Source organism: Tenebrio molitor, chromosome 7 (genome assembly GCF_963966145.1).
Source record: "Tenebrio molitor chromosome 7, icTenMoli1.1, whole genome shotgun sequence".
In the NCBI taxonomy this organism is placed as follows: domain Eukaryota; kingdom Metazoa; phylum Arthropoda; class Insecta; order Coleoptera; family Tenebrionidae; genus Tenebrio; species Tenebrio molitor.
In genome coordinates, this window is record NC_091052.1 from 12300210 (window position 1) to 12327452 (window position 27243).

The 27243-nt window shown below is 39.8% G+C and overlaps 1 protein-coding gene across 1 annotated transcript; it reads left to right on the forward strand.

The window, feature by feature from the left end:
• The first annotated feature begins 93 nt into the window (after window positions 1-93).
• LOC138135766 (homeobox protein SIX3-like) lies at window positions 94-27110 on the forward strand. Its single transcript, XM_069054632.1, has 2 exons — window positions 94-910; window positions 25989-27110. The coding sequence occupies exons 1-2, from the start codon at window positions 204-206 to the stop codon at window positions 26698-26700; spliced, it is 1419 nt and encodes a 472-aa protein (XP_068910733.1). The 5' UTR covers window positions 94-203; the 3' UTR covers window positions 26701-27110.
• Window positions 27111-27243: the final 133 nt, after the last annotated feature.

Here is a 27243-nt window from a genome sequence, read left to right on the forward strand (position 1 = left end):
TTGGTCCGCGAGTAACCAAGTAACCGAGGCGCCGGCCCCCGACCGCCAATGGTCGCCCCGGCCGGCGAGCCTCCGCGCCAGTCTCGACCCGCGAGCCCCACGCTCCAGTGTCTACCCGAAGGTGTAACGAAGTGCACAAGTGCGGCCGTGGCTCGCGACCATGCGGCTCCTCTAAGTCCCACGGCGCAACACTGGCAACCCACATGGCTCTAGGACTCAACTCCGGGCTGTGCTCCGGGAGCTCGGGGCCCGGCTCCGGGGGCCACTCGGACGCGTCGTCGTCGCCGGGGATCAGCGTGCCGATCCCGGTGGCCCCGGCGCCCATCCTCCCCAACCCCATGTTCGCGCTGCCGACGCTCAACTTCACCGTCTCCCAGGTGGCCGCCGTCTGCGAGACCCTCGAGGAAAGCGGCGACATCGAGCGCCTGGCGCGCTTCCTCTGGTCGCTGCCCGTCGCCCACCCCAACATCGGCGAGCTGAACAAGAACGAGGCCGTGCTGCGGGCCAGGGCGATCGTCTGCTTCCACAGCGGCAACTTCCGCGAGCTCTACTCCATCCTCGAGTCCAACAAGTTCGGCAAGAGCTCGCACCACAAGCTCCAGGAGATGTGGCAGCTGGCGCACTACCAGGAGGCGGAGAAGCTGCGGGGGCGGGCGCTGGGCCCGGTCGACAAGTACAGAGTGCGGAAAAAATTCCCGTGGCCGCGGACTATCTGGGACGGTGAACAGAAGACGCACTGTTTCAAGGAAAGGACTAGGAGCCTCCTCAGGGAGTGGTACCTCCAGGACCCCTATCCCAACCCGACCAAGAAGCGGGAGCTGGCCCAAGCGACGGGACTGACGCCGACGCAAGTCGGGAACTGGTTCAAGAACCGGAGGCAGAGAGACAGAGCGGCCGCCGCTAAGAACAGGTTCGTTTTATTTATTGCTTTTGACAAATAAGTATCCGAGAGGCGGCTATAATTAATGCTCCGATCCGATCGTAAATCTTCCAACAGTATCTACCAATGAAACGGATTAATCACCGGGTGCTTACCAATTTTGAAATATTTACGATTTTTTGCGCGCATTCCCCGTCTACCTGATGCCTCCCCTGACAGCTCCCGACTTCGATCCTCAAATTCAGGGAGCTGCCACCTCAATTTTGACGTCTCCACCGAGACATAACCTCACCGGTCGAATTCTTATCGCACCAGAACCTGGCTAAACTCCAACACGGAGGGTTTCCGCATGTAATAACATAATCTCGATTCCTCGACGGCTAAACCGTGATCATAAACGCCGATATAATACTTTGATAAGCATGTAAACAGAGCTGCTCCAACCGGCAATAAAAGATTCCGGTAGTCTTGTTCAATAGGCCGTAAATCAGGCGGTAACGTGTAATTATTACAGCATAGGCACCGATCCGCCGCTTGCTATACGTCGGCTCTCGACTATTTTATTATCGAGGAATGGACTCTAATTCGATATGGGGCTACCGTATAAATTCTTTCTTCTGTCTTCATTTCTTGTTTTTCTTTTATTTTTACACACCACCAGTTCTGAACCGGTCTCCGGTCAATTTTTTTACTTGAGCTATCTACACCCAACTCTGTTCTGAAATCTTTGATGTAAATATGGTGCTATTTTGACAACTCTGCTTGACTCTGGAAAAACCCATCCTCGCTTAGCTTTCATCTTCTGCTTTTGTCCCTTCTTGGTGTACATTTCTTATTCTTTTTGAATTACCATTCACCACCAAATCTGCACTTGTCTACAGTTAATTTCTTTTGTACAGCTACAGACCCTCGCTTCCAAGATCTCGAATGTAAATATTGTTAATCTGGTATTTTGACAACTCAGCTTGGCTCTGGAAAAACCCATCCCCGCTTAGGTTTGGGTTTCTTTTGTATTTGTAAATCATACCTACTCAAGTTTCGGCTACGGATGACCCATTAAAATTTGATTTATCTATGGTAGTTCTGGAGAAATTTTTTTTCTAGTTTATAGTTTACTTTAAGTGAAGCAAAAATTTTACAGACATTTGAGGATCGTGGTAATACCGTTAACTTCGTAGCAAATGAAAGAAAAGCCTAGATGAAAAGAGATTCCAATTTTTCTGGACATTCGTAACGGAATTATTGTACAGTTTGTTATTTTGTTATAAAAATCGGTAAAGAATTTTTAGAATTAGTAGAAAAGAGTTTTGAAATTAGTCAAAAATGTAAATCATTTGGCAGTTAACTTCTTTGTCTTTTTTGTACAATTTTTTTTTCCAGAGCTTATTTGGAACGAGATAATTTTAGATAGTGTTCATTCTTCAGAAATAATTTTGAAACTATAAATGTTACAGAGAGGGAAAGAAATTTTATTCTGTTTTGACCAGCACAAAGATGAGGTTTCATAATTTTGAATTCTTGCAGACAGCAACTGCGAATTATTGTAATTAAGTATACAGAGTGTATCTGAAATACGTGTGTTAATATTAACCAGTGGAAAAATTTGCCAATTTATGAAACTTTTCTCTATAATATTTTGCAAATTTCCTAAAAAATTTCCAAGATCTTTTGCCCACCAATTTGTACCACGAGTCGTTTTGAGTGATTAACTAGTCTCTATTTTTTTTTACCATGAGAATTGTAATTTTTTTTTCTACAACAATGTAACTTTTTTGACAAGGCTTCGTTTCTCTCACAACAGAAAATTTGCGTCCTTACCCAAAGGCGGGTATACATTTTGATGACTAATTTATTCCACATTTTAAATCAATTTGTAACGGTTTTTCGCAAAAAATTCAAATAGGAAAAACGTTTCATTTAACCAGCTCTGCTACGTGTTATAATTAACACACAGATTTTAGATACACCCTGTATATTTACGGTGTGATCAAGAATGTCTGAATCTGTTGGTAACAATTACATTTTGCAAATTTGAAATTTATCATCAAAGGTTCATTTTTGTAATTGCATACCTAAACATAACCGGCATAACCAAAAATGTTTTTAATGTCGTCTCAAGTTAAAAAATCCGGTCAATGCCAATTACGAGAGAAAAAACACCAGTAGGTATACTTTTCAATTGTTTTATTGCCAACAGACTCAGTCATTGTTGATCACGCTGTATATATTATATCTAGTAAATAATATTTTTTTGAAACAATTTCTCCAGCAAGCAATTTTTTTTAAATATTTTTTTTAAGAAAATCAGGCTTGAAAATATTGAATTCTTGCAAATAGTGCAATAAGTGTAAACATTTTTGTCCAGAAAATTTTAAAGTGGGTATTTCCGTCTAGAATCGCCAATAGCCTATAACGTTCGATAAAATCTGAAATTTTTCCAAAGGCATTTCCTGTTGTATGTTCCAATTTATGAATGAAAGTTTGCGCTGCTAGCGAATATGATTAATGGTTGCACAGTGAAAATCAGACACGTTTCTCTGGGCATATCTACAATGTCATATAATTCTGATGGGATCGTGCAAAAAGTGAGTGTTCATTGCATTGTTGTTAGAGGAAAAAGTGCCTCTTAATTGCACTAGTGCAATAAAGTCTTTATTGCACGCATCTGTCAACCGTCTACGATCGTGCAAAAAGTGAGTGTTTATTGCATTTTTCACACACGACGCACAGGACTGAATTGTTGTTTATCGTTGTTTTTTTCTGGTTTTTTGTTCGATCGTAGAAAAAATGTTGTATGCAACACGTGCAAAAAGTGTTTTTGCACTTGACGTGTTGTCCCACTCGCCTGCGGCTCTTGGGATAATTTCACGTCGCGTGCAATAATCATTCTTTTTTTGCACTTGTTGCATAAATAACTATTAACAAACGTAGATCATCAATCGTGGTATTTTTTCTCCTACAATGTAACAAAAGTCCGGAAACGACAAAATGCAAAAAAATGAAAACTTCTCAAAAGAAGGAGTCTCTTCATACATATATTAATTTCTGGTTTTGTCAAAAATAGACAAAACATTCGACGAAATGAACTTGCATCAGAACGATTTTTCCCTAAGTGTATAGAATGAGACATTATTTTTGGAATATATGAATATTCACGTAAGATGACGAGCCTGGCCAGGTAAAAATGCAACCCAAAATACATTCGACAAAGCTACATTGTGTTTTGGTATTTAAAAATTAAATCAAGAATCCAAGTAGGTAAACTATTAGTTATATCTGTCATTGCATTTTTCGTTCATATTTAGTATTTGAAAAGGTTTTCGAACGATGACAGAACCGACATGATCCTACCCATTACTTTTGTGATTTTAATTACTTATCATTATTATTAAATCATAATTTGTTCGGAGAGGTATTTTGCTGTCAGAACTTGATATTATGATAATGCCGGATAATGTAATAGGGATCGAGATTGCTTTGTGAATTGTCTTTTGGGTTGCATTTTTACCTGGTCAGGCTCGTCATCTTACGTGAATAATCCTGCATGGTATGTATTGATATATTTTCGGCATTCAAATTGTAATATTTAGTTAGAGTATGTACCTAATTCAACATTACACACAAAAATAAAAAAACGTTCTAAAATTGTAATTTTCTCAACGTTTTGAATTTTTTCCGACTCGTTAATAAATTAAACTAATGTTTCTAAATTCGTTAAGTAAAAATTTGCGTTTTTGACAACGTTCAATAGATTTCACAAAAATTAATTTTCAAAATTTCGTTGCGGCTAACCGAACCGACAAAAATTTGATTCAATCTGTTCGCTTTGAAAATCTGCAAGTGTATTTATTTTTATACCTCTAGGCCATTCGACACTCCCGTACATGCGAGATACGTTTCCGTTTCGAAAATTATAAATAGTCATATCTAAATGTTTATAAATAACACGACCCATCATCACAGAAAAATACCAACATTTTTTACACATCATTTCGCCTCTTTCACATATCACGAGTTGGCACTAAAACATTACCGTAAGTCGCCTCGTCAAACAGTTTTTTTCCCGTCTTGTACAAATGTCAAAAAGGTCAAAGAATTAACGAGCAGTACGACAAACACAAAAATAATACTTAATCCACGAGTACATATTGTAAAAATTGTAAAACATTTTTTTCTTCATCTCGACGAGCTCTCGACGTGATTTGGATTCGAAACCGTCAGTTGATTTTTCCGGCCACTCGATCCCACTCGTTTAAATAAATAAATAAGCAAACAAAAGCGATAATTTGTCACAAGTAATTATCCCGGACCAGGTTTTTCTTGCGGACAAAAATATAACGAACAGCTTATCAGAAACAAATCTGCACCAGAGATGAAGAGGGAGATACAGCGATGTGTGCATGTTCTGTGAACTATGGGAAAGCGGCCCTAACTTAATCAGAGTAATAGTATATTATAGGGTTATACAAAGCGACGGCACAATGTACTTCTCTGTGGGGTAAGAATCACATTTGGGTAACATGATTTGCCTCGCTAACACATTGCTCCAGGGCTGGGGGGTTCATATCGCGATCCCGACTCCGTAAAATTTGAAAAAATGGACTCATCGAGTTGCAGAAATTAAACCAAAAGGCAACGACAACAATTGTTGTGTTCTAGACCACCAATTCGTGATTCTATCGCGCGTTCAAATAAAATCCTGGGCGGTGGAAAAATTAAGCCGTTTAGAACAGTGTAAAGTTTGAATTTCCCGCCGTTTGACACGAATGACATTTGTATATGTTTAATCGGGATTTAATTGAACATGTTTGTTTTCAGCAAAGGGTGCCCATAGATATTTGCTTCGAGGATAGGCATCGTTAAGTTATTTTATTTTTAATGTAAAACATTGCAAAGAAGAAAAAAAAAGAAAGATTTTTTTGGCTCTAAATTTTAGGTTAGCTGTCAACATGCTCCAATCAATCTACGCTTTAAAAAAGCACAACAATTGACGGTTTCCAACGCCTTTCTAATGGAATTTTTGGATTTCTTTGGGTTGTCATTTTTATCGAGATATCAAGAACAGGGTGTGCTGTACAAGACCCGTTAACCCTCGGCGTAAAATATCCATGAACCCATTTGCTGTTGGTATTAGGTGCACGCCGGTGGCCTAGCTCTCAGGCCGACTCTCATAAATATTAATTTACACTTGAACAAATTAAACAACGTTTTAATAATATCAGGTTACTCGCAAATAGGCAAGAGGTAATTAAAGAAAGCTAATAATGATTAATCTACAACACAAATTACGGCAGGTTTATCCAGGATATCATTTATGGAGTGAAACATACATGAATTTATTAGAGCTGGCAGCGCACCCACGGCAAAAAATACTGTATTTGTTGTAGCCAATGGAGATAAAATCTAAACAATAGATTATTGTATGCAATATGCATGAAACAAATAAATTACAAATAGTAATACATTTTCCACTAATCGAGTGTCAACCCGTGTGATAAATGATTCGGATAAAAAATACGTATTTCTTTGGGAGTTTTCGGTACACGCATTTAGCCCCCCCTAGTCGCTGTGTACATTGTACGACACCGTCGTCTAGTCTTATTAATTAATAAATCGTTTACTCAAAGGGTGTCGAGTGTTCTGAAACAAAATGTTTTGCCAACACGTACCGTTTAAACACTTTGTCACCGGTACACAATGCAGGCGCGTCCTCGCCACTTAATTTCGAGCATTTTACGCCACCCCAAGACGCATATTTACAAGTTATTTGCTGTGGAGAGGAGCCACCCCCGTCGGTGCTCGAGTTTTATGACCGCGACGAAGAGACCATCAGTGGGATTACATTAACGACACGTAAACTCTTCATTTATCCTGGGACGGTCATTACCAGGATAACGATCAAAATTTCCAGATTTATGTGCCAGTTTATGTAACACAGTGATTAATTAAAATTTATTCGAAACGTTTTGCGACAACCGCAGAGGAAATGTAACGGGGGATGCAAGAAAATTGGGTGGAGGGATGACGTTGGAAATACGTTGCGAAAATCGCGGTGGTTGATTGAGACGATATTTCAACCTCGCAAAAAAACTAAAGAGCGTGGGAGGAATCGGTTGACTGGTTGGGTGGTTTTTAGGTAGTTTGCAACCTTAAATTAGTCACTTTTTCGTGTTGGGTAAATTTTTATTATACATATGTATTCGTTGCGATAAACTGATCGAAAAGCTTCGACTACATTACATTTACTACAACTAAGTAGTTATTTGGTTCAATTCGACCATGTTTCAACCTCATCTAATTTCCCAACATTTGTTCAGAAAAAAAAACGTTGATTATTCACGTCGATTTGTTAAAGTTTTTTCAACGCTGTATAAACCTCCACTTTTTTTCTCTTTTTGCATAGTATGTACTTGTATCCAACTCTTCTCTATTTAGCTAAAAATAAATTAACCAGAGATGTCCAAAATACCAAGATTGCAACCTGGCAGCAAGACAACGTTGAAGCTACGTTACACTTACTATCAAAATCTACGTAGTTATTTGGTTTATTCTTAACGTCATTGTAACCCTTACTATCCTCGTTGTATTTTCCATATTTATTCATCTTGGCGCCAAACAGACTGTCGTTACTTTTTGGTATTTTGTAACGCTAAATTAGTCAATTTTTCGTGATGGGCAAATTTTTATTGTCGTTACATTTTACACCTTCCTTTGCGATCAGTTTAAACGTTTAAAACTTTAAACCACATTGCATTTACGTCTTAAAACTAAGTAGTTATTTGGTTCCATTCGACCATGTTTCAACCTCTTCTAAATATTCGTTTATACTTTATTAAAAAAAAAAATTAAAAAGCATGGCGAACAAACAACAAACTCGTCGATTATTCAGGTAGATTCGTAACGTTTTTTCAACGCTATATAAACCTCTATTTTTTTTTCCATTTGCACAAGTTTTATCCAACCGCATCTCCATTTAGTTAAAAAATAAAGTGACAGTGAAAAATCCCAAATACCAAGCTACCAATCTTGGTACAAGGATAACGTTGCAGCTACGTTGCACTTACTACCAAAACCTCCATATTTATTTGGTTGATTCTTAACATCCTTTCAACTCCTACTACCCCCGTCTCATCTTCCATATTTGTTTGTTCTGGAGTCCAACAAACTCCCGTTACTATTTGGTTATCTTGCGACGTTGAATTCGTCCACATTTTCAACTCTATTTAAACCTGTCCTTTTTCGATCACATTTTCAGTTTCTTCGTAAATATATCCATAAAATCGGTGACCGTGATTCAACCAGAACCAATCTTTTGTATCACAGACTCGCCTTAAATATGTGTAAGGATCCGTATGATAAGGCAACGGTTGTAATCCGAGCTGGTAGTTTCTTGTTTCGGTCCCAGTTTCACGGTCGCTAACACCCTTCTGCATCATTACCCACACAAGCCTTGCCATCACGATTTTCTGTGTGGCAAAATTTTCTCTATTTTTGTCTAAATTTTGTGAAACCGTCGAGGGCACGCGTTAATTTGAAATCGTCTGGAAAGGAACCGCTCTACTCGAGGAATTTATGTCGAAGTGATTTCGCTGTTGCGATCGGACATAACGATAAAATCTGGTGGTAGTTCCTGGCATCATATCCGGTGTCTAAATTGCCATTAAGGCTGTTGTAAATGAGTTCTTAAGTAAGGTGTGCTTTCGTGTTAATTTCATCGTTAGCGATCGATAAGCCCCAAGGCGTTTTGTACCAAGTCCGAATAACATAATCGTAGGGATGGAAATTAACCACGAAGAGGGGAAAATTTGAACAAAAATTACGTCACAGTAAAATCGTTTCTTGTACAACGCTTCAGATTACAACTTCTTGTTCTTGGCTCGAGAAGTGTGTTAGAAACAATGGAAAAACGCTGCATAATTGTTGTGTTGTGTTACGCGAAACCTTTTGCCCAAATACAATGACTGATATCATCGCTTTTGTTAAAACATACGAATTATTCATTTCGAATCTTTTCTATTGTTCTCCTCTAATTTTTTTCCTGACAACCAACAATTTCGGATTCGTTCAAATTTCGCAAAATATTTTTCCGCAATCATTAAACGCCTGTTTCGTGTCGTCCTGCGGCCGTACAGCATCTACAGGCTTAGCTCGATCCGCCACGAATCTTCGTCCTTGTTAGAGGACTTTACTTCACCATCCTCCAGACAAAGATACTCGTGTGTGTTCGCCTAAACGTACGAAATTCTTCGCGTTTATTCGACACCAATCCGATCTTGGTTTGGTTTCGAGATAGTGTTTCTAATCCGATTTCGGGGGATACGACAAATTCACTGTCAATCTTGATCTGGATGCGTAATCTAGGGACGAAAATAACAAGGACGAAATCCTTCGGCTCGATAGTCTTAAAGGCGACAAGATCGAACCGTCTCGAATTCATAAAATTCATTTCCCAGATCAGATATTTAGTTTTTGACAGATAGAGGTTATGTTCAGTTGTGACAGATGTTTGACGCGCAGTCGTACCGCAACTTTCTTGATTGAAAAACTAAATGTAAACAACTGCAGGATTACACAACTATAATGGATAAAATACTAATCACAAGAAATGATTTAATAGAATAATTGCTTCGACAATGACATTATCAAAATTATGAATTAACTAGGAACACAGGTGGATAAAAAATTGTTGCGATGAAGATTTTTGTGCACGATGGTATAACATTTGCAAATTATTTCGCCATTAGCCGATAAGAAACTTTACACCGTATAATTCGAGCCTTCCAACTATCAGGACCTTAACGTTAGCTTCCTGCATTTACAAACACAATATTATTACGTGAATAACGACTTTATAAAGCTGGTGTAAAGGTGAAAGCTTAACGTCGAACTCGGGAGTGTTTTGCTAAAAGCACACCGTACTGAATACCAGCTTACGGCAACCAGCGACCCTCAAACGGTTCACCCCCGTTCGAGATCGGATCGATTCGGTGAGACGATCCGTCCCGCGTCGCGACTTCGCCCCCGACGAGACTTGGAGAGTGGATCTTGTTCCTTCACGCGACCCCGAATCTCGTTCGTCGGGAGTCGGTCCGCGCGAGGGTGAACCTTTGGGGGACCGCTGGCTGGAAAGCGGACAGGGTAAATGCAGATCCTGATCGGAGCTCAGGAAGCAAGTCGGTGGCGAGGAGTATCAAGCGAAAGAGGCGAGAATCCCTCGGCTGCGTGGAGCCCAAGTGGAACTGTATCCCCTGCAGATTTCAATTCTCGCTTCTTTGATCCGCTCCAATCGACCTACTCCAGTATCACACTCCAATAACACTCCTCGCTTCCTAAGAAAGCAACATCTGGACTTGATGTCAAAGGAAAATACGACGAGAATTTAAATAACTAGTGTTAATGCCGCCGGATTTTCTTCACGGCTCGAGCGTGTTCGCGCCACAGACCTCCTGATAAAACCCTGTTTGATCATGATCAGGATGTAAATTAGTTTATAAATAAGCGCCGAGTCCGGAGAGGCAATTTAATACGCCCGTCTGTGTATGTGTGTGTGTCGGCTGATCATTTATAACTGTATTGATCGTTATCACATCTCGAAATCTAAACAACCTGAAATTAATTTAATACAAAACCTGTTGCAATTTATTTTTTTCGCTGATTTTGCTCCTCTGAATGTCAATATCATTACGAGAACTGAACGGCTCCTCTCACCAATCAACTTTTCGACAGCTCTTTCGCCACACCGTCCCTCCTAAAAAGTTAGGTTATGCCGGCCCACAACTGTCAACGGGCAGGGGCATCAACTCGAATCAACAAAAAAAAAATTACTGTCTCATTTTGGTAAAAAATCTTTCGTCTTTCGTAAAGGATTCACAAACATTCAGCGCTATTTTAACGAATATCTTATGAAGTTATGATCACGTGACCAAAAATCCGAAAGCTTAGTTTTTTTGTACAAAGTGTTCCAAAATGATTGTGACACCTTTCGGAGTAGGTTTGACAAGTATCAAGAACTGTCAAACTGTCAAACCAGTTGCAATATTGGTTTTATAATCTGTTTCAAAATCAAAAATTCACCAACAGTGCATTCTACCTTGAAAATACAACCGACAACGTCGCCAACTCTTGTTTTTAGTGTGTCTGCAAGTGTCAGAAAAAAGTGGGGTTATGAAAGAAAACTGTTGGACAGTCGTTTTGGTCGTAGTTCATCGTGTTTTTTATTCTCATTTTATTATTTCACCCAAAAAGTATGATATAGTAGCTACCACCTTTTTGTACATAATAATTATTTTGTGTTTCGTAAATAAACTCAACAGTTCAATGTCAAATTTTGGCGGGAGGTTGAGCCAACCCAAAAAAATTTAACTTTTTCTAGGGACTTCTTTTTTCTGCCAACATAATTTAACAGGTGGTGGAATTGCGGCAAATGAGTCTTTAGGAAGACTGTTTTTCAATTTTGAAACCAAACGGAGAAATAAAAGGCTTGGAAAACGGAAAAAATACGACGAAAACCGGCAATGAATGACAGAAATCATATTTGACACTTGCTCGCGAAAGAGGGCAAACCGTTTTTTCCGATCCAAGCACTCTGGAATACTATGTAACGGGTGACTATTAAAATTTTCACTTAGGGTTGGCTATGGTTCATTTTTTGTTTTCCGTTGCACCTTAGACACTGACAAGTTTGACATTTCAATAAATGTTTTTTCTCTTAATTAGGTTATGTTTCAATTCTACTGACTGACATTTGTCGTTCGTTCTTGCGTGTGTTTAAAGTAACAGAAAAAATAAAAACTCGTTCAAAGCCAACTCCAAGTGAAAATTTTAATAGTCACCCGTTATAAGAATTTTGGAACACTTTATACATTCTACTGTTGACATTTGACGCTGACATAATTTTTTTGTTTTATTAAATTTCAGCTCAAACTACTCTTATAATTTTCTTGGAACTGTCATTCTTTCTTTCGCTAAATTTATATCGGTCGTTCATTTAAAATTCTCCTCAAAGTTAGCGCTGAGTCTTCAATGCCAAATTTGAGGAGAAATTTAAATGAACACCCGATACATTGATTGTTTTAAACACGATCCGACACTTTCGTCTTAATTTTGCACAAAAACTTCAGATAAAAAAAAATCATCTTTGCATGCGGCAGGACGGTGCTGCGCCCCACTCATTAATTAAACCGTGCCGTGTGACTGATTAATCTCGGATGATCTAACAGTTTCTTATCTCAATCGCGCAACTAGACCGGTCGCATCGTTTTTAATTTCCGAATCGATTATCTGCCCCGATGGTAATTTTATTAGCGTCACACGTTTCGACGCCTTTCAAAATATTGAACGTATTCAATTAAGGTCACATTTTAAAGAGGAATCGGATTATTGTTTTTGAACCGACGTTCACTGACCGTGCACGATTAAGTCCGAGTGACTTGCACTTGTCGCTAAATAATTTACGACCATCGGTAATATAGCCGAGATGTAATCAGAACAAAGCACAGTAATGTGACAAATCCAACTGACGCACATGCAGCGGTAACGAGCCGTGACAAAAGTGCGGCCTGCTAGATGTGTGACATAACTAGCGTGTCCGGAGCTTTTGTTTCTGTCACCTCTGGTCCGGAGCTTTTGTTTCTGGACACACTGTTCCACACGAGCATTGTCGCGGTCGTCCATTTGTGTTTGCGGCGGTTTGTTTGGTTAGCGCTTCTCGTTTTGTGGTCGGACCGATTGTTGATGGTTTCTTTTGTTGGGTGCGACGACGATCGATTCGGTGTCTCGTGCGAATTTGCATGATCGCACGAAACGCGACTGTACGAAAAAAGTCGACAATAGTTTCGCGTGTCGGTGCACAGAAATTTAACAACTTGGTGGTAATTTGTAAGTGGAGTGACCAAATTTACGAGTGGAGTGAAAGCGCTCCCCTCACGTCAAAAAATCCATTAATATGAGCTGATCAATTAATTTGAATGGCGGCGGCGAGTGAACAGCGTTTGCTTTTCCATGAAAGGCCCTTTAGCCTTTGTTTTGTTTACATAGGACACCCTCGTTTGTTTAGGAAATCGCCAACTCTGTTGTTCATAAACATTTATTGTAAAAGGACCGTCAAGTAATGCCACTATTCTTGGGCTAATTTACCGCACGGTAGACATCTATATAAAAATAACACCGTAATGGATTTGAAATGATTCATTGTTGGTTTTTCGGTGCTGTGGATTTTTCGAAAATGTTTTCCAAGAAAACTGTATCTTCGCGGATATTTCAGATCGATGCTTTTTCAAAATACTGTACAAAAAATGCCTCTTTGCCAGGTAGGTAGGTACCATGAAAAGAAATGATGACGAAAAATCAATCTCATAAAAGAGTGTGAATTAAAATTTTCTTTTTTTTTTATATAAATATGAGACGCCCTTTTTTAACCTGTGCGCTTTGATATTTTCTTCAGGTAGATAACTTCACTTTGATCATCATTTTATTGTAAGTAAATTAAGTCATTAATTTAAAGCAAAAAAGAAACCATCATGTAGGTAGCATTAAGAAAACCAGGAAAACTCTCATTGATTAATTTTGAAAAGAACTGTTTCTTTGCAGCAGAAATAATGCACAGGAGGTAGGTACTGTTTGTTCGTCGAATAAATGACGTTTGACATCTGCGGTTTCACAGCTGACGAAACTACGCCGTACGTTAATGGAAACAAAAGCACCAGGTCACTTGACCACAATTTTTTTGAACGCTCGTTATATGACGCCCTACAAGAAAATCTAACATCACTTTGGAAAATACATTTTTTCCGTATTTCAAACCTACAAAAAATAGAAGTTGAAAAGTACAAAATAAATAATCATAGTTGAATTTTTCGTGGAAAAAATCATAATGCCAATTTTGCATTAAAGCTTGGTACAAGGGGTCGAAGTTGAATTTTGAACAATTTGTACCTACTTCAACAGATGAACTCATAATGTTCAAAAAATTCATTTTGAATAATTCTTTAGCGTTTCAAAATTTCAACTCGAACTTCTATTTTATTTTTTTTAAACCTTCATAGTTTCGTGTTCTAAATGTATGTTTATTGCTGAAGTTTCTGCTTTTTTTTCTAATTACATATTCACTGTTGTAGCAAAATATTTGATGGTTTTATTAATCATCACAACTTTTCTCCATTTTCGTTATTTTATTTTCTTTCGCTCTTCCCACATTCTTATTTTTTTACGTTTCTGTATTCAGCATACCTACCTATCCTTCAGTTATAGCTATTTAAAATTAATCTTCTATGCGATATATTTTAATTATTAATCAACATGCACTTTTTAAAAACAAAGTTGACCTCTTCGAGAATTTTTCTCAGAAATTAATACTTATAATTTTATCGAATTTATTCCGAACTTTACGAACACACTGTATAAATCAAAAATTAGAAATCGAAATTTGAAAAATACGATGAGTATAATTAATCAAATAACGAGCGTTCAAAAAATTATTATCAAGCAGGCCGTCGCCTTCTTTCTCTTTTACAAACGCAGGTCGTTTTTTATTTGATATGTTTTGACATTTCGTTCAGATACACAACCTCACTTTAATCATCATTTTATTGTAAATAAATAAATCAATCACACACACATCATGTAACACTAAAAAACCAAGAAATGTCTCGTTCTCGGTCAGTTCTGAAATGAATTGTTTATTTGCAAAAATAGATAATTTACACGGCTGCACATTCGCTAAATAAATGACGTTTGACATCTGCGCTTTGACAGCTGATGAAGGTACGCCACACAACAGAAAATCAAACATTTGGAAGTTGTTAAACAGTTTTGTTAATTTTTTTATAAAAAATGTGATTGGCCATTGTAATTGAATATGACTCGATCATGATCAAATAATTGGCCTTGTTATCACGTTTTATGCAAATTTCAAAAATCTCTTAATAATTATTATTACTTGTTAACATACAACGTTTTAACGGATATGTATATTTTGTTGCGCTTTTACAGCAAATAAATAAAATTAAGTTACGATTTGAATTGATTACCGAGAGCTTAACCTCGTCTCGGCAGCCTTTTAATTGGAATCCGAGACTAATTAAGAAATAAAACAATAAATTGCCGTACTACTTCCACCAACATATTCTCGTCCATATGGAGTGTAACGCTCACCTGTAATACAGAACAACACCGTTAACGTTGCGCTTATTTTGTACGTTCATGTGATCATTACCAATCTAATAACATTATTTATCGGAGGCGGCCGCAAGAAAATGATTAATTATTAAGCCGAAACAGTTTTTCCGTATTAAAGCGGACACCGATCGATCGAGCTTAATTAATTTTTTTTCTCTTCTTTTATCGACGAACACTCCAACAGCAGAGTCAATTTAGTGTTGTGTATAGACGACACCTTTATGTTTGTTTTGCTACTAGAGAAGATTGCTTTCTCGACAGTCTTACAAGAAACAATTCCTCTTTCTGTAAATATTGAACGACGATTCCAACACCCCGAAGACACTCCATCCACCGCCCACCGATAATTGCCCGATAGACTGGTCCGAAACGAGCTCCCGTCGCTCTTTTCCGCCGCCTCACCAACCTGTTATTTTCGACGTTTCGAAACTTTACGAGCCTCTTGAGTGCGGATTTTTCGCTCGTAAAACTTTTATTTCCACCGCATAATTGCTGAATTACCTCTTCCCGCATGAAATATGAAACAATTATCCCGAACGGTCGTCTTCCCGTTTCGCGTCAAGTGTCGCAATCACTTTCAGATTCAATCATCGACGGCAGTGTGGTGGTGGCGTGGTCACCTTTCAGCTGTCAACGCGATGTGGGGGCGGCGATTCGATCATTCTCGACATCACTTGCAAGGTCGACTCGCGGTGACATTTATAAGGGCCGGTCCGGGGTCCGGATTTTGCCGTCGGATTGCGATCCGGAGCCCACCCAAAATGAATACAAAACGAAAGAAAAAGAAAACGAGAGGACGACGGCGGCTTGAGGTTTTGTACTTTACAAGCGGTCGGGTTTGACGCTCGGATGAATGATCGCTTTTTAAGATAATGGATAAATTGAAAGTGTCTTAAGTGGCCGCGGAGGTGTAAGTAACGCCAGAGTGGACCCCCGACAACATCGACGATTCGCAATTTCTAATGTTATTGCGATACAGGAATTATCCTCGTTATTCTCATTATCTTCCTCTGTTGCTCCTGATTCGTTTGCTGTCACTCGCCGACAGACACAGAGTGTTAATAAGTCCTTGTCACAGTTTCCACTCCCACAGACGAGTGACTTGTGCTGTTGTACCGAGTGTTCAAAAGGGCCGTGGTTTTGACTTTTCCTTCAAATGCATAACCCTACTTTCATCATAATTTTATTACAAATCAAATCATTAATTTAAAGTAAAATCCATCACGTAGGACTAAAACAATCAATAAAAGCCCGTCGGTTAGTTCGAAAAGAACTCTTTTTTGCAAAAGAAATGATTCACTACTTGTTCGCTAAATTAATGACGTTTCATATTTATCGTTTGACAGCAAGCATCGGGTCACTTGACCACATTTTTTTTTCAACACTCTCTACATCACAACATTAATAGGTACACAAGAAATCTAACTTCGAGTACGAATCTGATAGCATTTTGTAGCAGGCACGGATTTAGGGCACGACGAGCTTGCAAGGAGTGGCATTAAGGAGTACCTAAGTGCTACAAAATGCCTTATCCTACACTGTTTTTCTACTTTGCACCGTTTAAGCCATTTTTAAGTGAACATTAACAATTTTAATTTGGAGAATTTTATCGTGGTTGTCATATTGTTTAGAAGATTCAAATTTCAATTGTTATTAACAAATTGAAAATGAGCGAAGACAATTTTGTATCTACCCTACCAGAAATATGAGATTAGGATTAGTCTAACTGCTCAAGACACGTCTAATGTAGAGGTGTTGGATTTTCTCATGACCTATGAGTCATATCTACGCAGACGACGAATATCGGTCTCAAGTAGGCGCTACAAACCGACGGAAAACATCGTCGTCATTCGTTACGTTAGTGTCATCTTTCTCTCTCTCTCTCTCTCTCTCTCTCTCCCTCTCTCTCTCTCGTCTATTTGCATGTAAACTAATCGACGTTTTTAGTTTTCATTTACAGATTTTTCACCTCCAACGATTAATGTTTACAACAGTTGGCGTTTATTATGACATTTCATTTTCGTCATGCCAAAATCAGGAATGCGAACCTTGAAAAAGTAAATTGCACTAGTTTGTTTCAAAACACGAATTTCTATTAGGTACAGCAGTCAAAATGGGTTTTGTATTGGCTTTCTCTTTCAAAAAAGAGATGTTAAAAAATGCAACGCTAAGATTTTACGTCTAAAAAAATACGTCACAGCTGAATTTTTCTAGGAAAAAATTGTATTCGGACAACTTTTTGCATTAATAAAAAAACTATAATAAATTTTGATCGCCAAGGTCATTTTTTGGCGCAATGGAAAGTGCTCTAATGCTGCAAAACAGCCCGAATACCTGAAAACTAACAGCTCACGAATATTGAATAACATTTTTCGTGTTCGTTTGGGCAAAGTCTTAAAAAACATTAATTTATTGTAAATTTTGAGGTTATCTTTGACAGATGTCAAGTTAGGTATATAACCAGGAAAGTTTATACGGTGTGATCAAGACTCAGTCTGTTGGTAACAATGAAATTTGGCAAATTTGAAACATACCATCAAAGGTTCATTTTTGAAATAACATAAACATAACGGACATAACCAAAAATGTTTTTAATGTCGTTTTAAGTTAAAAAATCGGGTCAGTGCCAATTACGAGACAAAAACACCTGTACTTTTCAATTGTTTCATTGCCAACAGACTCAGTCATTGTTGGATCATGCTGTATATTTACTTATATGCCACTTTCCTGGTTATATATCTCAGGAAACGAACACGAAAAAATATTTTAGTCAATATAATTAATCAAATATCGAATAACGATTATATCACCCTACATTCATCTTAAATGCGACACAATGTAGAATCGAGTTTCTTCAATATTTTTTTTTGTTTTTTCAAAATTTCAGCTCAAACTGTTCTTGTATTTTTTTTTGAACTCTCACTGCTGGTTTTTCTAAATTTATATGTAGGTAGGTATGTAATACATAATATTTTTCACTATTTAACAATTTTATTCATCATTACGGTTTTCCTCTATTTTCGTTATCTTTTTTTATTTCACTCTTCTCAAATTTTTATAGTGTCCCCAAAAAAAAGACGAGTCCATAGCTCCCTTATTTATCGGAGGATTTTAATTATCTATACACCAAATTAAATGGTTACTAATAGGCTATAAAATAGCCTAATAAATTCAAGTATAGCCCTATGGGCTTCAAGGGTAAACTGTCAAAATATTTTTTTTCAAATAGGATTACATACCTTTTATTAGTAATTCTGATAGAGATTTTAATTCTGAAAACAACAATGTATCACAAGTATAACTTCACATTAAAAAAAATAACACTAACTTTTGAAACAAATGACGAGCATCAAGCGAAAAGCTATCAAAATGCACTGCGTTACAGTGTAATAACCAAATTAAGGTAGCTGGAAAAACAAATGACAAATAATAACATGTGGGATTGCGCAGATATGCCGCCAATGTTTAGCGCAAAATGGAACATAGACGATAGTAGCGTTTTTTACATTTTTTTTGGGGAATTTTTGGTATTTAAGTGTATATTTGTGATACATTCTTGTTTTCAGAATATAAATCTCTATCAGAATTAGTACAAAAAAATATGTATTCCCATTTAAAAAAAAATATATTTTGACAGTTTACCCTGGAAGCCCATAGGGCTATACTTGAATTTATTAGGCTATTTTGTAGCCTATTAACAACCATTTAATTTGGTGTACAGATAATTTAAATCTTCTAATAAATAACGGAGTTATGGACTCGTCTTCTTTTTTGGGGACAACCTGTATATATTTTTTTTATTTTACAGTACATTGTCGAATAATATCTAAAATAATTCTTCTATGCTACATACTGTACTATCTACCAGCAGATACATACTAGAAAAAACATATAAGTACAACGTGTTTTACGTAAGAGTACAAGCCTGACGATCTCAAAATGCAACCCAATATTCGATTTCCATGAGTAACTAGGTGTAATAAATCACGTTTTGACAAAAAGTAGTTTGAACATCCCTGATTTTTTTTAAATTTCCCCATTTCACACATTTGTGGAAAAGCTCTGCAGCGATTGTGTTAGCTAGGGGTGTCCAAAACCATCATTTATCATTTTTAATTATTCTAGTTCTCATTGTGATATGTATTTTGTGTTGCGTTTAGACTTCATCAGGCTCGTACTCTTACATAAAACACGTTGTATAGTCGATAAATAATAATAAATATGAGTAATTAAATAAGAATCTCATTAACAATGTATGGTTAATTACAAGATATGTAATTACAAGGCATAAAATCAGTTCATTAGTTACAAAAAAAAACACCACTATAATCGATCAAATGACGAGTGTTCTTTATCTCCCTAATACCAGTGTTTTAGCAGTCTTAAAAGATAGACGTCCACCAGTTCGTTTTGTATAAAAACATTATGTTTTGAAGAAAGAATATTCTCGCGATCCGTTTGGCGCTTCCAGTGAGCGTTCGCCTTTACACACTCATCTTACTCTTTTGTTGTCTCCTTACTCCATTATCTTCTTTGGCGATCATCTGTTTGTCCGTCGCTTCCATCACTAACGGTAGCCGTAGAAGAAACGGTTCTGGGTCTTTCCTACCATCATCCACGACCTCTCCTTGCCGCATTCGCGCTCCTCTAATTGCCTTTTTCGACAACAAAACCGCTTCTCCAGCGTCCGAGCGGGGTGCACGGTCGTGAAACAAAACGTTCCAGCTGAGACCCGGTGTGCCGTGTTCATGACAAATGAGCTAGTGACCTTCCTCAGCGTGAACACGAACCCACCTAATGAAGGGAGTCCCGTCTCACTGATTGCCGCCATAACACGGATAAATGCGATCGTCACTCGCTGATAGCTCTATCCGTCAAGACACAATGACAGACGAATAACACGTGGTCGGGAACAATACACCGACTCCGCTGCAATAATGCCGACTGATTAATAAAGATCATTACCGGATCCGGAGCGATTCCGTCTACCACGTTGATTTGACCCGGCGATAAATCGTCCGGGAGAGAATCATTCCGCTCATAAATCACCTACCACACTCCGGAACGAAGCTGTAAAATTCGACAAGCTTGAAGCCGAATTCACACCTTCGATCGATTCCTGCCGGGTTCGATCGACAACACCACCGGCAGGATGTGACTCGATCGGTATTGTGTTGTGAAAACACAAAACGCCCTTTAAACGAGGGCCATTAACAACCCTTCTCCGTTTCTAACGTTGTTAACTCGAGGACGCTGTTATTCTTTTACAGTTCATTGTTTTTTACCGACTGACTTCATGTATGAATATGCACGATACAATAGTAACTGCTCGTTGAGTTATTTTCTCTTTGTCGAGAATGCAGGAAATACAGAATGTCAAGTCAAGTGGTTATCGGATTTTTTATGGCGTTTCGAATCACTGTAGCGCACCAATACTGTTATTCTTGTTGTTTAGTGCTGTGGGAATCGGTCTAGGGAAGAGTTTCCGAAGGAAAAAATCAAGAGTTCCACTCACAGAAAGTTTCAGTCCTCTGTTACTGCCTCTACCAGAATTATTGATTCAGAACGATTTGATTTTTTTTTTTAAAGAAGCACAGTTTGTCTGATCTGTCCGATGCGTACAAGGAGAGCTAGCGAGCGCTCACCTTAACGAACGATTTTTATCTTCAAAAACCTTGTCCTCCTAATTATGTTATCTTCTTTCCTTTCGATTTTGCCATGTTTCAAAATTTCTTGACAGAATTTTCGCTGTTGGGAGGAGCCTTTCGCGTGAACTGGCGCCAGTTTAAGGCCAAAAGCGGCGTGAAAAATGACTTGAACGCGACAGCAGAAGGACACATTTACAATGCAAACATGGGGAATACAAATATGGATTTGAACAACTACCGGGTTGACCAAATAAAAAACGCGAAATGCTCGTACCAATTAGGCGCAAACTGGAGGCCACGTGACCAACGGGAAGGCGACGAATTCGTGTTACGGAATTCGTCCGGAGACGGAATAATTAAGGGGAGCGGGCGAAATTTAATATCGTCGAAACAGCATTCATTAAAAATTTGATAAACATTATCCGACAAGTTGAGCCAATTGTGAAACGATACAACATGGGAGGCCTCGACAATGAAACATTCACTTGTTTGCTTTTGAACTGGCGCCAAATCAAATTTAAAATTTATACCCTGCACTCTTTGATACTCCGAATCCTTTGTACTGTTGACGGATTTAGTTCGGATTTTTGTTTGTACGAGGGTTGATTGCTTTGGCAAATATCTCTCTTCTTTGGAGAGTCCTAAATGAGATGTTTATGCACGAGGGACGGGGGACCCCATTATTTCCGAATTGACGATTTCGAAAAATGCGCAGCCCACTCGATCCGAAGCGAATTTTCGAACAGGATATCGGTGCCGGTATTTAATTAACGTTGTTGCACATATTTCACGGTGCGTGTCCGTCCGAATTAATATCAATTCGGACCGACGATATTCGATCTGACTGGCGGGATTAGCGCTTAATTTTCAAGACCGCTTGGTCCTGCGAACGTTGTGCCGCTTCCTAAACATCCAGTATCCCACATAACCTTCAATTTCAACTGACACCTGTCACAATATCTTGGTTCTTTCTCGATATGTAACAAAAATGGCGTGCTCAGGTGCGTATTTCCATCTTTTGAGAAACATTTGTCTTAAGAAAAGTTTCTAATGAAACAAAACATTTAAATTTAATCGACTCAAACATCTACAACTGCCAAAAAAAAACGCTACAACTTCTCAAGCAGCATTTTTTGTTGAATATTTTTGCGTTAAATGTGTCAAAGTAAAGCGCCTGAAATGTCAAAACGAAATTTGGAATTAAATGCTTGTTTGGATCGTACCTCGTCATAAAATCGTTACTTTTAAAAGGAACAAAGGAAATGTCCAAATAAAAGTAACAAACTCAAAACAAGTTACGAAATTAAATGACAACGAATAATATGAATTACAATGAATACCAAACGGATAACGTGAAAATAACTAGTGAATTAACCAACCTGACAAACACAAATTTGTTTTTGACAGCCCAGATATTTTTTGAATTTAACACACCTATCCCTGATAACCTAAAAATTTAAGTGACAGCTGTCGTAAAGCCATTTTGTGTCCAATAAGACAGTGGGGCTCAGTACACATTCAGAAACGTCAGTGTTTGTCTTGTTTTTAAGAAAAGTGGAACACTTGACGTCAAAAATTAATGGTCCATTACTACTTTTCAAAATTTCTTGTAACTGTCAAAATGTAACATTACTTCTAACCGAAACTACCACCTGTTAATTTTGTTAGTTTTCATATTTTTCTGATAACTCTAGTACAACCAGTACCTACATTATATCCAGTTCTGTTCCAGTTCAATTAACTACATATTTTTGTATATTTCTTTGTAACGTTTTAAATTGCGACTTGTTACGTTCCTAGCCTCGGGCATGTTTGAAACCTCCAGATGATCCGCGATTATCCCGAAAAGCTGTAAACATTTTATTACCTGTCGTTAACCCGAGTCAATTTCCGGTAAACGTATGACATAGAATCGGGATTAAAAATCGCGCTCCTGGCGTACCGAGTGGGTTAGATTTTTCACAAAAGAAGTCGATTTCCCAGACCAATTAACTGGACATGTTTGGCGGAGTTGTCTCACGCTTGGCTAAAAACGTGTGACTGGAAGCGCAGAGGATATCTCTTACACATGTTATTAATACAGATACAAAACTAGTTTCGCATTAATCCTCATTAAGGCCTTGCCCACACTAGATGCTACAATTTACGATGTAAATTTAATTGATTCTAGCGTAGATAATTGGTGGAAGAATCGGGGTCGGAGTCGAGATCCAGGTGCGAAACTGGGACAATCGAAAAAATACATTCGCATAGTCCGACAGAAAAAATCTGGAACGAACGAAATTTCGGCAAACCCGTATCGCATCGCGCGTAATTCGAGCCTCGGCCGTGCCGAAAATTAAAGAAAAGCTGATCAAATCTACCGGATAAATGAGCCCCTCTCGTCGGCTCAAATTACAAGCCCGAAATGAATATAGAACGTTTTACGGCGCCCCCTTGTAATTACGTTGTGGTCCGTCCGGAGTACCTTTCCGGGGAGTTTTTCCGTGTCAAGGTTCGCTTTTTCCGTTGGCCACTTTCCCCCGGGAACCTCCGCGGACGGGACCTCGATCAATATTGGCGCACATTATTTTAAACGTTGCATTCTGTCTGTGAAAATATTTGCACAAAAACAAACCCCACTCGACTTTCTCGAAACGTATTTGAAAACACTTTAACAGTTTGTTTATTTAAATAATAGAGAAGTACATATTTTTGTGTGTTCGGTAATTCAATCGGGGGTAGTTCTATTTTACCTACTAGTGATATTCTCCATATGTTGGCAGCCTTGCCGGAAGTTTGGCGCCACCGAGCCTCGTTTGTTTTTCTCAACCCCGAGAGACGAAACTTGCATTGTCATTCCGGTTCGGTTTCGTGGTCCGGCTTAGATAACATCGACACTTAATCCGGTTTGATGTCCAATCGGACGTTTGGAACGCTTCACCCTTGCCTCTTATTAGATCACCAGCCGGATTAAAAAAAAAAAAAAACAAAATCCCCCAAAAAAATCACCAAGTAGATACTACAGTCGCACCAACAGTCTGTCAGAAAACGACCCATCACTAAAAATACATTGACTCGCTGATTTAACATTTGCGCGAGGTGGATGAATAACGGGGTTAGTGCAGCTACCACGGAATTGAATTTTCCCAGTACAGCTCGAGCAACGTTAGAGTAGTGCCCTTAGCGATACCCTAACTGCATTAAAACTCTATTATCGTCGAGACTCGCTCTGATTCACAGTTGTGTGTTTGATATAATACGAATTCATTTTCTTGGCCCCCTCATTACTGTACTGGTGGAAATTTCTATTCTAGTCCACCCCGACGGTCGCCGCTAACCACGTCTCGAAATCACATTTTTGAAATGTCTAATTGGGGATGCGGCACACGGGCGATCCGTACACATCACCCAGTCCGCGTGAAGAATCCGCCGCGCGGTCACCAGTAATTGTGATCGGCGATTATACTCCCGACTACATATACGTATATTTTTTTGATTTTTTCCGGTTGTGCGCTTTTGATCGGTCTGTACTCTCTGCAATATACCTATTTGACTATTAAGGTCTCGTGACAAAAGAGCGAAACCTACACCGCTCAAATTACAGCTCGGGTAGGGCAACGTTCCCGCATTCAACTCCACAAAAATACAGCGTGTACCAAATCTGGTACCCCGGTCGTCGATAAAAACATCGCTGCAAACTCGTACTGCTACGGTATGTGAAATTGATCGGTGGGTATTCTTTAAATTGCTTTTGTTTGTGGCATTGTAATTGCCCGTCAGGTACAAAAGACACAAACAGATCGCTTTCGGTGATTGTCAGTCGAGAAAACGAGAATTCGATGGAAAACCCCCAACCCCCGAAGTACAGGTAATGACGGCTTTATGTTAATTCTTGATGGATAGCCTCGTATATTTTGAGTGCACTGATTTAAATGTGTCCGTATGTGGCACGATCGGCCCTCGAAAATAATACATCAAGTCATACAGGGGTGGCTGGTGGGCACATTTAGTATTCAAATTTAGCGATGGTATCATGTGACTGGAGTACCGCCCTAATTACCATGTATCGATGCAGTGCCCTTTGTACAGCGGCGCAGGCCATGGAAACAAACGCGACACGTCCATTTATAAAACATGGCCGCCTTTGTTCGAAATTTTTTACACCACCACGCCCGCCGCGATGATACCGGCTCCAGATAAACCGTCGGAATCGCGGAGCATTAGCGATCTGCGGATTAATCCTTCTCGGGGGTTGATCTTTTTGTCTGTGCGTCAGATTTTAACCTGTCAGACGTGTCCGGGGATCTCCCCACGTCATTCATAATATGACAAGGCTCTGACAAGGGAAACAGTAAGCTGGAAGTAACTTTAAAACCTCGAAGGGTATTAACATGTCGGAATTCCCGCTACCCAAGGGCTCATTACCGGCGTTTAGCAAGCCCCCCGCTGCGAGGGGTGGTCCGTTTGGACAAAGCCAGACCCGGAAACAAGTCACCAAATCGTCGAACTTGTCAACGAAGCACCACCACATTTCCCCACTTTCTATTTTGAAATGTTCGACAGCGCGAGAAGAGGATGGGCGGGGCACGATTTACATTGCACTCTTATGGATCCGACGTCACGTGACGTCCTCTTCTCGCCTCGGTCGATAGGTTTTTTTTGTTTTTTTGTCGAAATCCCGCCAGGATCGAGCGCTTTTGTCGGAGCAGTCTTCTGAGGGTAATTAGAAATTGTCGATGCGAACGTAATGGCACGTATATGCGAGATGATGATGATGCATTAAGGGCATTGTCTACGCGAGGCGGAATAATTTGCAATATATCTTCAGTATAACGGGCGGTCTTTGATGCCAGTCGATGTTAACAGGCTATTCTCTAAACAAACTCGATTAGCATTAGCCAGGTCTCGTTACACACCCCGAAGCGTTCATTTCAATACCTAATCAAGTTAATTCGGTGTATGAGTTTTGGTAGCGCGACGCCGCTCTCAGAAAGATGTGGTAGAAAACGGGTTAATATCAACTTAATGGCAACCACAACGATCCGAAATTATCTCGTCCTTTGTCGCTCTAACCTCGTTCGGGGGCGGCTAATGGAATTTTTACACGATTTGCGCTAAGATCGCAATCAGAAGCCCCAAACCTGATTACCTCTCGATTCTTGTTCCACCGACAGATTCGGGAAACAGTGCATCTGTCAAACGCAGAAATTAGCAATTCAGGTATGCCTCAAGGGAAGATTGTCGTTGATATTATTATTGTCGTTATGATTGTGAAACGAATTGTACACGGTTTTCTTGTGCAGGATGCAGCAGCAGCAGCTGGCGGCCCAGCTGGCGCACCACGGCGGCGGCCCCCGGCAGCCGCCCCTCAGCCCGACGCCCTCGGACAGCGACTCGGACATATCGTTGGGGGCCCACTCGCCGCCGATCAGCTCCCCGGGCCCCATGCGCTTCGGCGCCGGCTCGCCACCCCCCATCACCTCGTTCCGTTTCGGGCCCCACTCGCCCGGCCCCATGCCGGCGCAATTTCGCTTCGCCAACCACACCTCCCCCAACTTCAGACAATCCCCGACGCCGCCGAACTTCCGCCTGGACCATCGCAAGTCGCGCAACTCGGAATCGCCGATCAACGTCGACGCCGCCACCACGGCCGTCAACCTCCGCCTCACATCGAACGAGTCGCCGATCGACGTCGACTCCAACGGACGGGACAAGAGCAACAGCCCGATCCGGGTCGACGGCTCGCCGCCTCCCATCAACCTGAGGGTGGCGGAGCACGCGAGGACCGAGCCCAAGATCGAGACGCCGCTACCGCTGAGGCTGGGCCATCAGCTGACGACGCCGTTGCGGATCCAGGTGGCGTCGCCCAACAGGATGGGGACGGCGCCGTCGCCGCATCACACCAGTCTGCACGTCGCGGCTAATCCGCACGGGGGCATCGTCAGGATAGCGCCGCCGAGTCCCTCCAACCCGCCGCCGCTGCACCGGCCCTTCTCCCCGCCGAGGCTCACGTGATATATGCCGTACGAATGGGAGGACAAACTGTGAATAGAGAGAGCATTTTTGGTTTGCTGCAATATTTATTGACACTAGCTTTGGATCCAGGCGTTGTACATACTATGTGTGCGAGTTGGGGGACATCCCCCACGAATTCTATGTTCAGTGGCAATTTGTAGATTGTACATGGTATAGCTATATTTCAATTTATATAGGCGAATTAGTCGAGATGCACTGAACGATTTTTAAGTACCTAATATTCACACCTTTTTGGCAGTTCTTGTATTCGACGAAGAGAGACTACTGGTTCGGTGTCGAGTCTGGTAGGAGCGAAGCATGTTCGCGTATTCGATTTTTGTAGATATTTTATTTTAAGTCAACATATTTCTATTGATTTTCGATTGTATATAAATACATATTACACAATGACATCATTTGTGGCGTTTCATTTTCCACTCTTCTCTTACAAAAGTAAACAGTCATCGCCTACACCCGATATCACTCTAACTACAGTAATTCGATTGGTCACACAAATTGCCACGAACAGGACGGAACTGTCAA